Source organism: Coffea arabica, chromosome 1c (genome assembly GCF_036785885.1).
Source record: "Coffea arabica cultivar ET-39 chromosome 1c, Coffea Arabica ET-39 HiFi, whole genome shotgun sequence".
NCBI lineage: Eukaryota > Viridiplantae > Streptophyta > Magnoliopsida > Gentianales > Rubiaceae > Coffea > Coffea arabica.
In genome coordinates, this window is record NC_092310.1 from 55,313,445 (window position 1) to 55,327,619 (window position 14,175).

The 14,175-nt window shown below is 36.8% G+C and overlaps 1 protein-coding gene and 1 long non-coding RNA gene across 9 annotated transcripts; one reads left to right on the forward strand and one right to left on the reverse strand.

Annotated features, from left to right (window-relative positions):
- Window positions 1-475: 475 nt before the first annotated feature.
- LOC113730723 (uncharacterized) lies at window positions 476-1,223 on the reverse strand. Its single transcript, XR_003458388.2, has 2 exons — window positions 832-1,223; window positions 476-723 (listed from the first exon to the last, which is right to left on the reverse strand). It is a non-coding gene; the product is annotated as an uncharacterized lncRNA (long non-coding RNA).
- A 2,584-nt stretch (window positions 1,224-3,807) lies between these two features.
- On the forward strand, window positions 3,808-13,859 carry LOC113742916 (6-phosphofructo-2-kinase/fructose-2,6-bisphosphatase-like). Of its 8 annotated transcripts, none has more exons than XM_072079508.1 (23): window positions 3,813-4,456; window positions 4,601-4,664; window positions 4,758-5,056; window positions 6,123-6,332; window positions 6,739-6,948; window positions 7,063-7,158; window positions 7,395-7,493; window positions 7,576-7,605; window positions 8,423-8,476; window positions 9,076-9,129; window positions 9,200-9,277; window positions 9,579-9,670; window positions 9,746-9,803; window positions 9,887-9,961; window positions 10,892-10,939; window positions 11,096-11,193; window positions 12,070-12,145; window positions 12,431-12,493; window positions 12,636-12,721; window positions 13,025-13,093; window positions 13,186-13,249; window positions 13,342-13,407; window positions 13,562-13,859. In XM_072079508.1, the coding sequence occupies exons 1-23, from the start codon at window positions 4,265-4,267 to the stop codon at window positions 13,634-13,636; spliced, it is 2,256 nt and encodes a 751-aa protein (XP_071935609.1). In that variant the 5' UTR covers window positions 3,813-4,264; the 3' UTR covers window positions 13,637-13,859. The 8 variants fall into 8 exon arrangements, 6 of the variants coding, with proteins under 6 accessions (XP_071935624.1, XP_071935612.1, XP_071935619.1 ...); XM_072079507.1 differs by having other exon boundaries at window positions 3,815-4,456; window positions 12,636-12,727; XM_072079511.1 differs by lacking the exon at window positions 10,892-10,939 and having other exon boundaries at window positions 3,809-4,456; window positions 12,636-12,727.
- The last annotated feature ends 316 nt before the right edge of the window (window positions 13,860-14,175 follow it).

Below are 14,175 nucleotides of genomic sequence, written 5' to 3' on the forward strand. Positions count from 1 at the left end.
AGCAGAATAAAATGCCTCGTCAGAGGGCCATACATGCCCATAATTCAATGCCAGAAACCTAGAAGTATACAAATATTTCATCAACTTTTTCCTGGCAAAGGTCGTGTTTGCAGTTATAGATGTCTACTTTGATATCCTTCTAGGTATGATGAACTGCTTGATCACCTTCAAATGAATCCTATATATGCAACGGGCACAAGAATCAGGCCATAACCCTGACCTAAACAGAGAATTCCACCCAGTGGGATTGTGTCAAAATCCGTGAACACGGAAATGGTCTTCCTGGGAGTTGCATTACACCCCGGAAATTGCACTCAAAAGTTTTATTTCGTTTAGTTTGACCCCTGTCCAGATTAGCCAGTCAAGAGTCACAAGCATTCAACCCAATTGCAAACACACCACCGTCCAACCAAATCACAAAAAACTAAACAAAACTAATAAGCCGAAATCAACACGAAAATTGATCTGCCCAATATCACAAAACCACTTCCTAAGTCGGACTTTCACATAATAATCCCAGTTGCAGAATTACATCAAGTACCATAAAAACTAAAACTTGCAGTTTCAAGTTACAAGTTTAAGTCTCAACACATCATCATGACACAACACGATATCAATTAAAGAAAGATTAAAATTGCACGTTTATTTGTTGCGGGGTTACTTCGATCTCTGCCTCATCTTTCGGCGCTTTCTCTTCAACCTCCTCATCCGCTTCTTCTTCCACTGTATATGCAAAATAAAAATCACAACAAATCAATATCCTTCACTTCCCAGCTAAAAAATCAAACCAGCATATGAGCAATATAAATTAATGATGAGTTGATTAACAACCTTAGCTCTCATTGTTGCAGATTGACGAGGATTTCCTTACTTCTTCTTCCCCTTCCTTTTTTCTTCTTTTGCAGTCCAAACAATTTGCTGCGGCGGGGAGCAGAGTAAAATAATGAGGGGGTGGGGACGATGCGATAGGAGCTTATAAAGGAAACCCTAGACCAAAAACTGCGTATTAAGAGTAGTTTATGAATTGGGCGGCGAACTTGGGGTGGGTCCCTTGTAAGTGAAGTTTGGACCAAATCCGACTCTCGCTGTTTTGACGAAGCGATCCGAATACTTGAACCCGGCATCCAAAGCCTGTACGGGCTAATTACGTTTTTCCACGCCAATACTTTATATAAAATTATAAATTTTTTTTTTTCAGAGACGACAATTATTATATAACCTATTTATCCTGAACTACAGGAGAGAAAGAACCTAAAAAGCCTTTGTGTTAGGGACTAATAAATTACAGACCTTATTAGATCAAGAGAATGATTTGACATAATTCTTGAATTTTTTTTGCTGCAGGTGAGATATGAACCCCCACCTACAGCCCAAACAAGGTCTTAAGACCCACCTAAAATCAACCTTGGTGTTATTTTGCGCCCTATTTTTTTTTTTTGGGGTTCGAATGTTTTGCGCCGTAATGTGTCTGAGAAATTGGAGGTTACTCCTAATAAAAAACGTAGAAGAAATTTTGTGTGTTGCTTTGCGCGACCAAATATTAATTAATTCTCATTCATCAATCAAATGTATCCAGACGTTGTCCCCACACAATACAGGGAGTTATGGTTTTTGTTCATTTCTTATATTATCAAAACATTCCTTTTTTTTCCCCTAGGATCTCTCTTAAACAAAAAAAAAAAAAAAAAAAGAGAAATAGATCGAGAATGAGACAAGATTCTCAAGAACCATCAATTATTTTTATACCAGAGAATTCATGACTGAAGTCTTACGGTTCAAAATTTGCATAATGGATATTATAATTTGGAGGAACTTTAGAATTGTTATAGAACTATGTAGAGATATACGACGCTAATCTGAATTCACTAATGTGTGTGCAATTAATAGGAAAAATATTTATAAAATTTTTTATTATATTTATTGAAATCATTTTGAGTTCATTAGACGATAGCTTTAATGAGTAGTTTATTATGGGTGATGCTGAATAGAAAGATGTTTTCAACAATCATAGCAATTATCGTGAGTTTACAAAAGATGCGACAATAGTTATCATCTTTAACAATGTACGTGAAAGTTGTAAAATTGTTTGATCTTAACATGAAGGAACAATTTTGGTAAAATAAAAGGTAACAGCAAAAGTTTACACCAAACCAAACCCTAGCTCCTACTTTATAGAGTATTATTTGAAATAATTACTGTGCACTTTTTGTAATGTGATGTATGTGAAATAAAAAGGTAATTAAAAATATAAAAAGGTAAGTTGAGAAATGTGTTTATGATACAAACGAAATATTATTTGAGATATTTGTACTATCCAAACACTCCCGCTAATATTCATTGGTTTACTTATAAGGGATATAATCAAATTGAATTGAACTCAAATTTCGCTATACTCGAGTTTGAATTTAACCCCAATAATTACATTTCAACTTCAAGCTCAAACTCATTGAATTTTTTAATTTCATAACTTGAGCTCGTCTAGAGTCATTCGAACTCAAGTCGAGCAAATTGCAAATCCATACACAATTGTGTCAATTTGCACGTAATACTTTGGACTCAAATCTAAAACAACAATGAAGAGAGTGACGAAGAGATATGGGGAGAAGCAGTGATAATAAAGAGGCATTTAAGAGCTAGAGATGGGAGCAGAACAGTGATGATAGAGAGGTATTTAAGAGCTAGACATGGGAGTAGAAGAGTGAACAGGCACATGGAAAGATAATTGAGCCAGGGAAGGGGCAAAAGAGTGAGTGAGCAAGCAGATGGAAAGACAATTGAGGGATTTCTAGGGTGGTGACAACTCAAAATGATGGAATTAAAGTGAGAGAGAAGAGTTGAACATGATGAGTGGTGTGTGTACTACTTAAGGTTCTCAATGTAGCTTGAAAGTCAGCATGCCTTTTAAGTTGGACTGTGGATTTCCCTTAGGTAGCGTGTGTGTGTGTGTGTTATTTGCGGTTGTTGGTAGATAAGAAAAATCATGGAGTGGTAAAAGCCGTTGGTGAGCCTTTGACAATAGTCTTGGTGTTTTCCTTCCCCCTTTCCCTCTATCCCACATCGATTTTGAGTGGTGTGTGTGTGTACTATTTAAGGTTTTCAATGTAGCCTGAAAGTCAGCATGTCTTTTGGGTTGGGTTGTGGGTTTACCTTAGGTAGTGTGTGTGTGTGTTATTTGCGGTTGTTGGTGAGTTGAACATGAAAGTATATAATTTTGGAAAGGATTTACAAATAATTTTATAAATAAAAAAAATATATATATATATATATAAAATAAGCTGATATTTACAAAGTTCGATAAGAAGGATGAAAAAAAATTATAGCTAGAACTCGACTCAATTTCTTAATGATGATGCTCTACTTGAGATCAGTTTGTGTACGAGCCAACCCAAGAATGTCTTGAATGGAATGCCAAGTTAGTTGTGACTGCGTTGTAGGTGGGTTCACTTGCACATCCATTTTGTCATTGTCAGTGAATAAATTGCCCCATCTGGAGCGAGTAGTTGAAGGTTGAGTTCTTGACCATAATGGCTAGTTTGGATGGAACTTAAGATTTGAATAGAAAATATAAGAAAGGAAGGAAAAGTTGACTTGTCAATAGATTTTCGACAGATAGAAAAGAAAAATTCGAATGAAAAACGAAAAAAAATTATTGAAAGCCTACTAATACTTGTTAAATAATCATGTTGCCCTGTTAGAATGACTTCCTTTCTTTCACAATTTATTGTAAGTTTTCTCGTACTTTCCTTTCTGTCCTAAACTCACAAACCAGCTGAAAAGAGAAATGCAAAACGCAAAATAAAGGGAAAAAGAAAAGAAAAGAGGAGAGCGAAGAAATCAACGCCAAACCGTCGCTATCCTGTACCAATCCTTCATCATCCTATTCCCTTCTTATCGAAAACGCAACAGAACGCACGCTCGTCTCGCCTTTGCACTTTGCAGAGGAAACCAAACCAAAAAAAAAAAAAAAAAAAAACCAGCAAATTTTGCAGCCATATATAAACAGCTTGGAACTTTTCAATATCCTCATCTTTCAAATCTCAGATTCTCAATCCTCCTCCACCCTATCCACTATACCAACAGGCCCAACTCCAACGAGCAACAACAACAACTGGTAGCAGTGGTAGTTTCTTTACTTTGCATATTCCTATTCTCAGCTCAGAGCCAATACCAGTAATAAATTCAACGGTAGATGAAACCACCACCTCCGTAGTTGAATCCCTACAAATTTTTCACACCAGTAAGAATTAGAGAAGTAAAGAAGATAATGGGGACTGGTTCATCAAAAAACCCGGACTGCAGCAGCTCCCATGGCAGCGACGACAGGGAAGACCAAGGCGGGGGCCAGCTCTACGTCTCCCTTAAAATGGAGGAAAACAGTTACCTCCTCAAATCCGAACTCATTCCCCACGTCTACGGCTCCGTTCCCCTCGTCGGCTCCTGGGACCCCTCCAAAGCCGTAAGTCCTCCCCACTTCATCTATATTAGCATTAGTTAATTGAATCACCTAATGTTCAATCCATGCGTCGTCGTCGTCGTCGTCATCATCATCACCATCCTCATGAGTCGGTTAATCATTCCATTCTTTTATTTACTTCATAAGCTTGCGATGGAACGCGAATCCTCCTCAATGTGGGAATTGAGCTTCGTTGTCCCACCTAATCACGGTAACGCTTCTCTCCACCTCGTTAACTATCGGTTTGATTGGTTGATGAGTTCAGCTTAAATTGGTGATCAATTTTGTTGTAATGAAAATGTAGAGACATTGGATTTTAAGTTTCTGTTGAAGCCCAAGTACAGCAATTCGCCATGTGTAGTGGAGGAAGGTCCCAACAGGCTGTTAACAGGGGGAACATTACAAGGGGATGCAAGGTCTGCAGTGTTCCGCTTGAGTGGAGGTGAGGTTCTTCTTGAGTATAGGGTGTTTATAAAGGCCGACAGGGTTTCCCCATTTGATCTTGCGGCTAGTTGGAGGGCTTATCAGGAGAATCTTCAGCCTTCTACTGTTCGTGGTATACCGGATGTTAGTATGAATTCCGTACCAGAGTCGGGTACCGAGGTAAGAATGCAATTAAGAGTTCGTACAAATAGAATTTCTTTAACTACTTGCTGTTTAGTGGAGCTTTATAATTTTTATTTGACGCTGGATGAAATTAGTTCTGTATATGATTGTGTTGAGCTGAGATGTGGAAATTGTAATTTTGGAAAGCTTATGATCGATTCTTTCTCACAAATTTTATATAAAGAGTTCAGGAAGTTACATTATGTGCATTAAAAAAAGGGAAAAATATTCTCCCGAGGCATGTGCATTCTCTCCCTTTTTTTTTTTTTTTTGGGTGGGGATAAGAGTGCGTTCCTTTTATTGCCCAACTGAAGAAATGGGGTAGCAAACCTATTATTAACCTCCTCGGCAGGTAATTGAGAGATTTCCGGATTGACAAGAAATCAGATAGTAAATGGAATAAACAAGTGCCTGGTTGGAGAAACTACATAAAGCTCATCCTATATGTTTCGTTCAAGAAGGGAAGAATCTTGACTTTCCTGTCTTGAAAACAAGGTCAGAAAGATGGAAATTGATCAGCTAGCAATATGACTCCGGCTTTAAGTAGTTAGGGGACTGAAATCAGAGGCTAATAGATGTTTCTGATTAGCGCAAAGAGGACGGAAAGAGAATTATCTTTGTGTTTTTTTATTTTGTTTTGGGGGGCGGGGGTGGGGGAGGATGGAGTAAGTCTGAAATCATTCACATTATGAAAGATTGTGATGGTCAGTTTATTTTATTGCCTCCTGCAAGCTAGTCTGGTCCTATTGTCCTGTCCAAGATTGGCACAGAAAACACGAATGTGGTTAGGTTAATATCATTCGCATTAACTTCCAACCAGACTGTCAATAGCCCTTTTACATCCACCATTAGTGTTCCACCTTTATTAGGCAAGACTTGGAGATATCTCCTGGTAGTCTTTAATGTTTCTCAAGCAAAGTTGGCTTCTACTAGTCTTCTTAGTGATTGTTGGTTAAAATTGGTTCAAGTTGTAGGGTATCTGTGGAGCTATGTAGTTCTACTTTCTCTGCATTCAATAGATTGCTAGAATCTCAATTGGATGTTTGGTTGTTCTTCTGCTCAGAATTGTTCTTCAGCAAGTTTGGAGCTTGATCTTGAACACTATGTTGTCCCGGCTCCAACAACGTCTGCAAACTCTGGATTGCTTTATGCAGCTAATATGACAGAAACTCCTAGGTCACTGAGTCATGCTAACGCATTCTCCAAAGCAGCTGGTGGTGCATCGCATCCCGTCAGTATTGGTGTTCCCACTGAAAGACCAGCAACTATCAAGGTTAAAAATGATACCTGAACTTGTGATAAATCTCATCTCATCCTTCAAGTTCAGAGAATAGCATATTCTGCATCTGAAGTTAGAATATCACAAGCAGAAATTTAATTTAATTTAGAAAGTAGTTGGAATTTAGGTCTAAGTTTGAGTTGGAAATAGCCATTTTCCTGCAGAGTGTTACGCAATTTGAGTCACACGCTGCATCATTTACCATCATTAAATGACTCTTTTTCATCAGATGCTGCGTGTTCTTCATGTCTGACTCATGTGTCTAGGATCTCAGGTTTGGTTTTGAGTGACAGAAATATCTATGTTATTTCAGTCATGTTTTCAATACTTATACTTTTTGAAATTTGTTAATATTTGCATCTTAAAATTTTTTATGGCATTTATCCTATCATTTCATCAGGAGATGGAAGTCATTGTTCCAGACCCAACTATAGTGTATTCAAGTTCTGGCATTGTTGAATCGAAGTCAGTAGGAACATTGTCATCATTGCAGAAGCAAGATGGTCAAAGAGGACTATTTGTGGATAGGGGTGTAGGATCTCCAAGGCTAGTCAAATCACCTAGTTTAACTACTTTTACTGTTGATCAGAATGTTCATTCAGAAGCCAAGGTTTGTATACAGAGACCTTGTTTTCTCAGGAATATACGCTTGTCTTTCACTCATTGCTTGCTCTTTTGCTGGAAACTGTGGGTTTCATGATCTTGATACTTGCTGTGATTGTAGGACCCAATACCAGCAGCTGCAGGCGCTGTTGCTGCTGCAGCTGTAGCAGACCAGATGCTAGGTCCAAAGGAGGATAGACATCTAGCTATTGTCCTGGTACATCTTGAAAAATTAAATAAGGATGATTTATTTGTCTAGAAATTTAACTTATTGCTTAGAGCTTGATGATGAGGACCCATCTGACACTGAATTATTGTCAGCAGGCAACATTCATTTTAAACTTTTCATGATTCTATCAGTTAAATCTCAAAGTAAATAATCAGACAAGTCTTATGCTTATTTTTATTTATTTTTATATAGTTATTTATTTACGTATATTGTGGGTACTGCAGGTTGGCTTACCTGCTAGGGGCAAAACTTTTACGGCAGCTAAACTCACTAGATATCTTCGTTGGTTGGGTCATGACACCAAACACTTTAATGTGGGAAAGGTGATTAGTGCTGTCATCAATGCTGTTTCTCTTCTACCTGCAGACTTAAGGTAATTAAATAACTTGGTTTTGTTTGTAACAGTACCGAAGACTAAAGCTTGGGACTAATCAGGTAATGACAATTTTCTCAAGGAATAATTTTTTTTTGTTCAGAATGTAGTTCAGTTAAATATTAACAAGAATTAGCCTTAGCCAATAAAACAATTCATAAAATCTAATGAAGAATGCAATCACTTTAAATGGTTTACTGCCTTTGAAGAATATATGTGCTCATTCGATGATGCACTATCTAGCACTCTTTTGCACACAGTTCAGTTTTTATTTACTAGTTCATCTGGAATGCATTACTTGTGTTGCAAGCGTGAATGGAGAAAGCTGATATGTACTCCATGAATAATTCAAATACTGTAACGATTACATCTTGGCAGCAGTTTCATGTGAATAAGTTGAATCAATGTATTTTTGAGTGGAAAGAGGAACTTATTTTGTTCATCAAACTTTGGAAGTTCATGAGGTCAACCAGGCCAAATTACCCTGCAAATTTTCACATGTATTTGTTATCATTCTTCTGCAGTTTCTTGAATAAAGAATAGTGTTTGATACTTATTTAACTCTTCATCTTTTGTGAAGCTTCCACGTGCTTGCTTGTAAAAGTTTTAGGTTTTCCTGAATGGCAGTTTTAGGTTTTCTTGCTGAAATTAGTTGTCATGATTTATCAAAAGTAGTTATAATTGTTGCTCCCCTAACTTCAGTGGCTATTTTTGTTAATCCCATTCACCAAATCAGCACCTACTCTCTCCAGCTGCTCTTCTTCAATGATTTGCATACTTCCTTTTTACTGTTAGATGAATATCATTCCACATCCTCTTATTACTATAAGAATAGTTTATAATGACGCCTATGTTCTCTTCCAAAATTGATTCATGTAGTCTGCTGACTTCTTCCGAGGAGATAATCCAGAAGGCATAGAGGCGCGCAATGAGGTAAATATTTATAGGAGCATTTGCTGTTAGAAAATGCAAGTTTTGTTGGTGAGTTTAGCTTTAGCTTTTGTTGTAAATCTGATGCTACATTTGATAGTATCCTCAAATGGGGAAACTTGATTGTGTGAATAAGCATTACGATTTTGGATGAAGATGGAGTACCTTATCTATGAAAAATCATCATTGGCTACAATGTCTAAGTAGCTTGAGAATGTGATGTCATTGGCTGATGCTACTATGGGTTTTTTTCCTTGGATTTGCTCAATGCTTCTTCCTTCTATATGTCCTCTTCAAAGTCCACATCTTCATTATTACAATACACTATGCTATGGCATGGATGTCAGATACAGGCAAATCTGGCATGCAAATGAATTTGAAATTATATCAAACGTGGTTTGTAATCAGCCGTGTACTTCTATGAGTTGTGCTGTCACTCTCACTGATGGCATTTGGGTAATAGACCTCCAATTAAGACTAATCTATTGTGAAAGTTTGATCTCTTCTGATTGCTTTGATGTTTTTAGCTGCCTATATCTTAATTCATTGACTAAATTGACATTTTTGTCTGCTCATAGTTTTAATACATGACCTGCAACTAGGTAGCAGCTTTAGCTATGGAGGATATGATAGCTTGGATGCAAGAGGGTGGCCAAGTAAGTTGGGACTTTTTGTTGTAGCATTTATCTCTAGTTCTTATAAACTGGTCATTCTAATCAACTGTAGGTAGGGATATTTGATGCTACAAACAGTTCCAGGAAAAGACGGAATATGTTAATGAGAATGGCTGAAGGAAAATGCAAGGTATGTAACTAACTAGTTGCTTATTCAAGAAGCTCAAGTTTCACTTTTGTTTGTTTGGCGGAAATCCACTATCAGCACTGGTCTTCAACCTGAGGTGCGAGTGCATCAAGACTTGTAAATACACATTTTGCTTTCGGATGACCATCTTCTTCTTCTTATTAAATGATTGCCTTGCTGTTATCTGAGTGTCATTTTTGTCTTCAGCTGCCTGAACTCCTATAGTGTTACATGCCTGTAGTATGTCACATGTTTAGGCAGTTGGTTTGCTGTTTTAATAGCCTATTCTTTTTTTTTACTGCAGATTTTTTTTTTAGAGACAATATGCAATGATCGCCAGATAATTGAAAGAAATATCCGCCTCAAAATTCAACAGAGCCCTGACTATGCTGAAGAGTATGATGCTTAATTTTTAGTTAGTCTTAGTTTGGCAGATGTTATCATGACAGGATAATCAGTGTTATTTTGCAGACCAGATTTTGAAGCTGGATATCGGGATTTCAGAAGTCGACTTGACAATTACGAAAAAGTAGTTTCCTGAAGCATTCTTTTGGCGTTTAATCTTTAGTAATGGGATGTAATGGATCATATTGATTCTTTCAAGGTTTCCAGGTTTATGAAACTGTAGAAGAAGGTTCTTACATCAAAATGATTGACATGGTCAGTGGTCATGGTGGACAAATACAAGTGTGCAACCTCATCTCTGTCTTTATATTATTTATTTTAACATCGCCCTATTTTCTTTATAAAATTCTACTAACTCTATGTACACCCCAAAAAATAAAAGAGCCTTTCACATCAGTTGTTTACTTTTATAATGTACTCAACTAAATCTATTTACAGATAAATGGAAAAACAAAAATTCTGTTTTATGTCTTGTGTGCTGTGTATTACAGGCCAACAGAGAAACTTTCTAGTGATAACCGGAATCCATAACCCTTTTGCATCTTCTGAGAATAAATAAAAAGAGTAGGCAGCATGTGATAAGTATTATGATGGGTTTTGTGAATGAGTAACTTTAGAGACGGTATTGCGCTATAGACGCTGAAGTTTTAGGGTGTTATGGAGTGTAAATTTACTAGTCTAGGGAGGTAAGTCATCTGTCAACATATAGTGGATGTTGTAAGTGTCTATATTTGGAACTTTATAATTGACACCACTTTGAGAGAAAAGCATAATCATTAGCTTGATCTTACTTTATGTGCAATATTCGCACATCAAATATGAAATTTAAATGGTTACTGAAGCTGAATAGACAATTTTATTTTCAGGAAATGCACCTTGGTGATGGTATTTAATGGATTATCTGTGTAATGCTTTTTTTCCCCCTCTCCGAACTTGTATGATATTTACAATTCCGTGACGGAAAAGCTTCACTTGCACCAGTTATTGCAATATCTACTATTTGAAGGGGAATCAGAAATTGGAAGATTAACATGCATGAAGTGTTGAAGTTCATATGAGATCATTTCATATGTTTGACTTAATTATTTTTTAGAAGAAATGTCACGTTGACTTCTAATCTTATTTTGAAGTTCTTTTACATTTTTTAGATAGCAGTTCACAGTCCTTTCATGAACTTTTCATTATAAACTTTAGTAATAAGTTTTTATGCAGGTGAACAATATTAGTGGCTATCTTCCTGGGCGTATTGTCTTTTTCTTGGTATGTTGATATGAGTAGCATTATTTCTGTCTACAGAAACCTGTTAATTACATTATGTACTTGATAAATGTCTGTTTAAGCACGTCTGGCAGTTAAGTGTGCCAGGTCCTCTGTGTTATTTCATGGAAACACCTGAGTCCTTTAGATGTCATCCAGGTGAATACACACCTAACACCTCGTCCAATCTTGCTGACGAGGCATGGAGAAAGTCGAGACAATGTCAGGGGCAGGATTGGGGGTGATTCTGTTTTGAGGTTTGGCCTTATGCGTTCTTATTCATTTTCATACAAATACTAAGGATATATATAACTTGATTGACAATCTTCCATCAATATTATGTAGTCGTGTTTCTTTTTCTGTGAATGCAATCTCTTTACTTATATAAATTTATCCTGAGCTTGGAACAGCAAGTTTGGCTTGTATGAGTTTTTCTATGTGAAGAACTAGATGCTTTATGAGAAGACCGTTGGGTTAATAGATGAAAGTACAAGAGGATTTTGGCCCTGTCTGCCTCTAGGAATGAGTTCATGTGTAGAATAGGTCGAAAATGAACTCTGTAAAGCTTGAATTTCATTATTTGGGTGTTGAACCATATATAATGCTCTTGTACTGTTGCTTTTAATTAAATCTTAGATACAACATCCTCTGAGGCTGAAATTGTCCTAGCATGTTTACTTTGAGTTTTTGCGTCTCTTTAGAAATATCCCCACCTTCATGGGAACTATTCTTGGCAGCTTGACATTGAGAACTAATCTATTAAATTCTCATTGCTGTGTAATAGTGATACCATCATGTACTGCTTTTTCAACTAGAAGTTATGTTACTTTCTCATAAACAATAGCTGTCCCTAAATTGGCTGCTAGCGTAGGATTAAGAACCTTTTGTTATTATTGAAGTACATGTTAATCTTTGACCATAGTTGACATAATGTTCTAATAGTATGTTTCAAGTGTATATAGTATTTCAATCTTGTTAAAGGTTGCTCCTCCTGTAAGAACATTGGCGTTTGTGGACAAGGATTTTGTCTCTAGTCTGATATGATTGGATTGATTGCTTCACTGTTAAATATTCATGACGTCTTATTTTCTTCATGTGACAAATATGTTCTCATACCTGCTTTTTATGAACAGTGATACTGGAGAGGTTTATGCTAAGAAACTAGCTAATTTTGTGGAAAAGCGTCTGAAAAATGAAAGAGCGGCTTCTGTAAGTTCTGTTATTCCCCTTATATGTTGCTTCTAATTCAATGGAAGTTGAACCCTATCAATGCAGTTTTAAATCTGTTCTGCAATGAACATTCGATTTCTTTTTCCTTTATCGAGCTCTAACTTCATCGCTAGTACACTGTTGAAGTAGTTTTTTTGTGATTGACTTTTAAATGTTTCAATGTTTCTTGGGGCTCAGTCAGTAGAAGAAGGTGTTTGAAGCTTAATGTTGGCATGGTGATGTGACATGAGTATTGACACCGCATTTCTTTCTATTGTGGCTCAGATATGGACCAGCACATTGCAGAGAACAATTTTGACTGCTAATCCAATTGTTGGATTTCCCAAGGTTAGCATGTGTGTGGAAACCAAAAAAGGCAGTTTTCTCATCCTAGGAAGAACTGTGTTATGTAAAGAAGTTTGGTATATCATGATATTTTGCCTTGAGAGTTCTGCCAAGAGTTTTCTCATTTTTCCCATCTTTGTTTTAGATACAATGGCGTGCACTTGACGAGATAAATGCAGGTGTATGCGATGGGATGACATATGAAGAAATTAAGAAAAACATGCCCGACGAGTACGAGTATGCCTTCTGAGAATTTTATTTTTTTCTTAAAGTAACTCGTATACATAGAATTCAATAGCAGGTTGTGAAAATGCATAATCCGATTGGACATTTTAAACCATTTGTGTTTGATGTCTTGCTGACAAAGCTCTGTTCCTCGTGGGTGTTATGTAATAGACTGTTAGAAACAGAATTAGGGTCTTCTTCCTGCAAATAATGCCCAAGGACACAACTTTCTGGAACCGTATTTGCTCAAAATCTGTATCTTTTGTATGCTGAATTTTTATAAGGCTCATGGCATTCAATCAATTACAGGTCACGAAAAAAGGACAAGCTGAGATATAGATACCCTCGTGGCGAGTCTTACCTGGATGTTATACAAAGGTGTCACTCTCAAATTTAATGAGTCATCTGATTATTTAAAGCACTCAAAACTTGTTTTTATGCTAGTTCAGTTGACTCTCAACTCATTGCAGGCTAGAGCCTGTGATTATTGAGCTTGAACGACAACGGGCACCTGTTGTGGTGATATCTCACCAGGTTATACGTGGGGACATTAAGTTGCATAAACGCTTAAACATAGACTCGTCCTAAAAGCATCGACTTACTTTCTTTGTAAAATTCTATTGTAGGCGGTACTGAGAGCTTTGTATGCTTATTTTGCGGATAGACCATTGAAGGAAATTCCGCACATAGAGGTGCTTATGTTTATAAATATGATTCTATGCTTATCATAGAATCATGCAATAGCACTCATGAAATATTTTGCAAGATTGGTTTATATCTCAAGTTTTGCTGGTGAGGCTAGTACCTATACTTAGATTTGGAATTTAATTGGTTTTGCATTTTCAGGTGCCGCTTCACACAATTATAGAGATACAAATGGGAGTTAGTGGTGTCCAGGAGAAAAGATACAAGCTCATGTAAGTTTAGGTTCTATTAGGAAGTTCTTTGCCTGACTTTTGCTACTCATGATGCTTGGTCAAGGCTTCATTCCTTAAAACTCTTATTGGATGCGGATGCCTATAGCTTCAATTGTTTTTGAGCAGCGATTCAATTTTCTCAAATAGCGATACGGGTATAATCATGAATTTTGTCTTTGGACTACTAAAAAAAAATAAAGGGAAAGAAGAACTGTCCTTTGATTCCATTTCTCGTGCCGTGCTATGTTCTTCTATCCCCTGCTTATGGCTTTTGCTCGTACTTATTTCTAAATTAAGTCTTGGTTATATGATACTGCTAGAGATATCTTTTTCTTTTATACTTGTGTGTTTTTCACGAGCATATATATATATATATATATGTGAGGCCTACAGAGGTAAGAAAGGCGACCATAGGTGATGGGACTCGTTGCAGCATTGGACTAGGCGTAGAACCTCCCCCTCTCCTCTCCATCTTCCCAAAGAATTCAGCTACAAAGCTGGTCTATACATTTATATTAAACGAGGCAAATGAGTGGGCCAGGT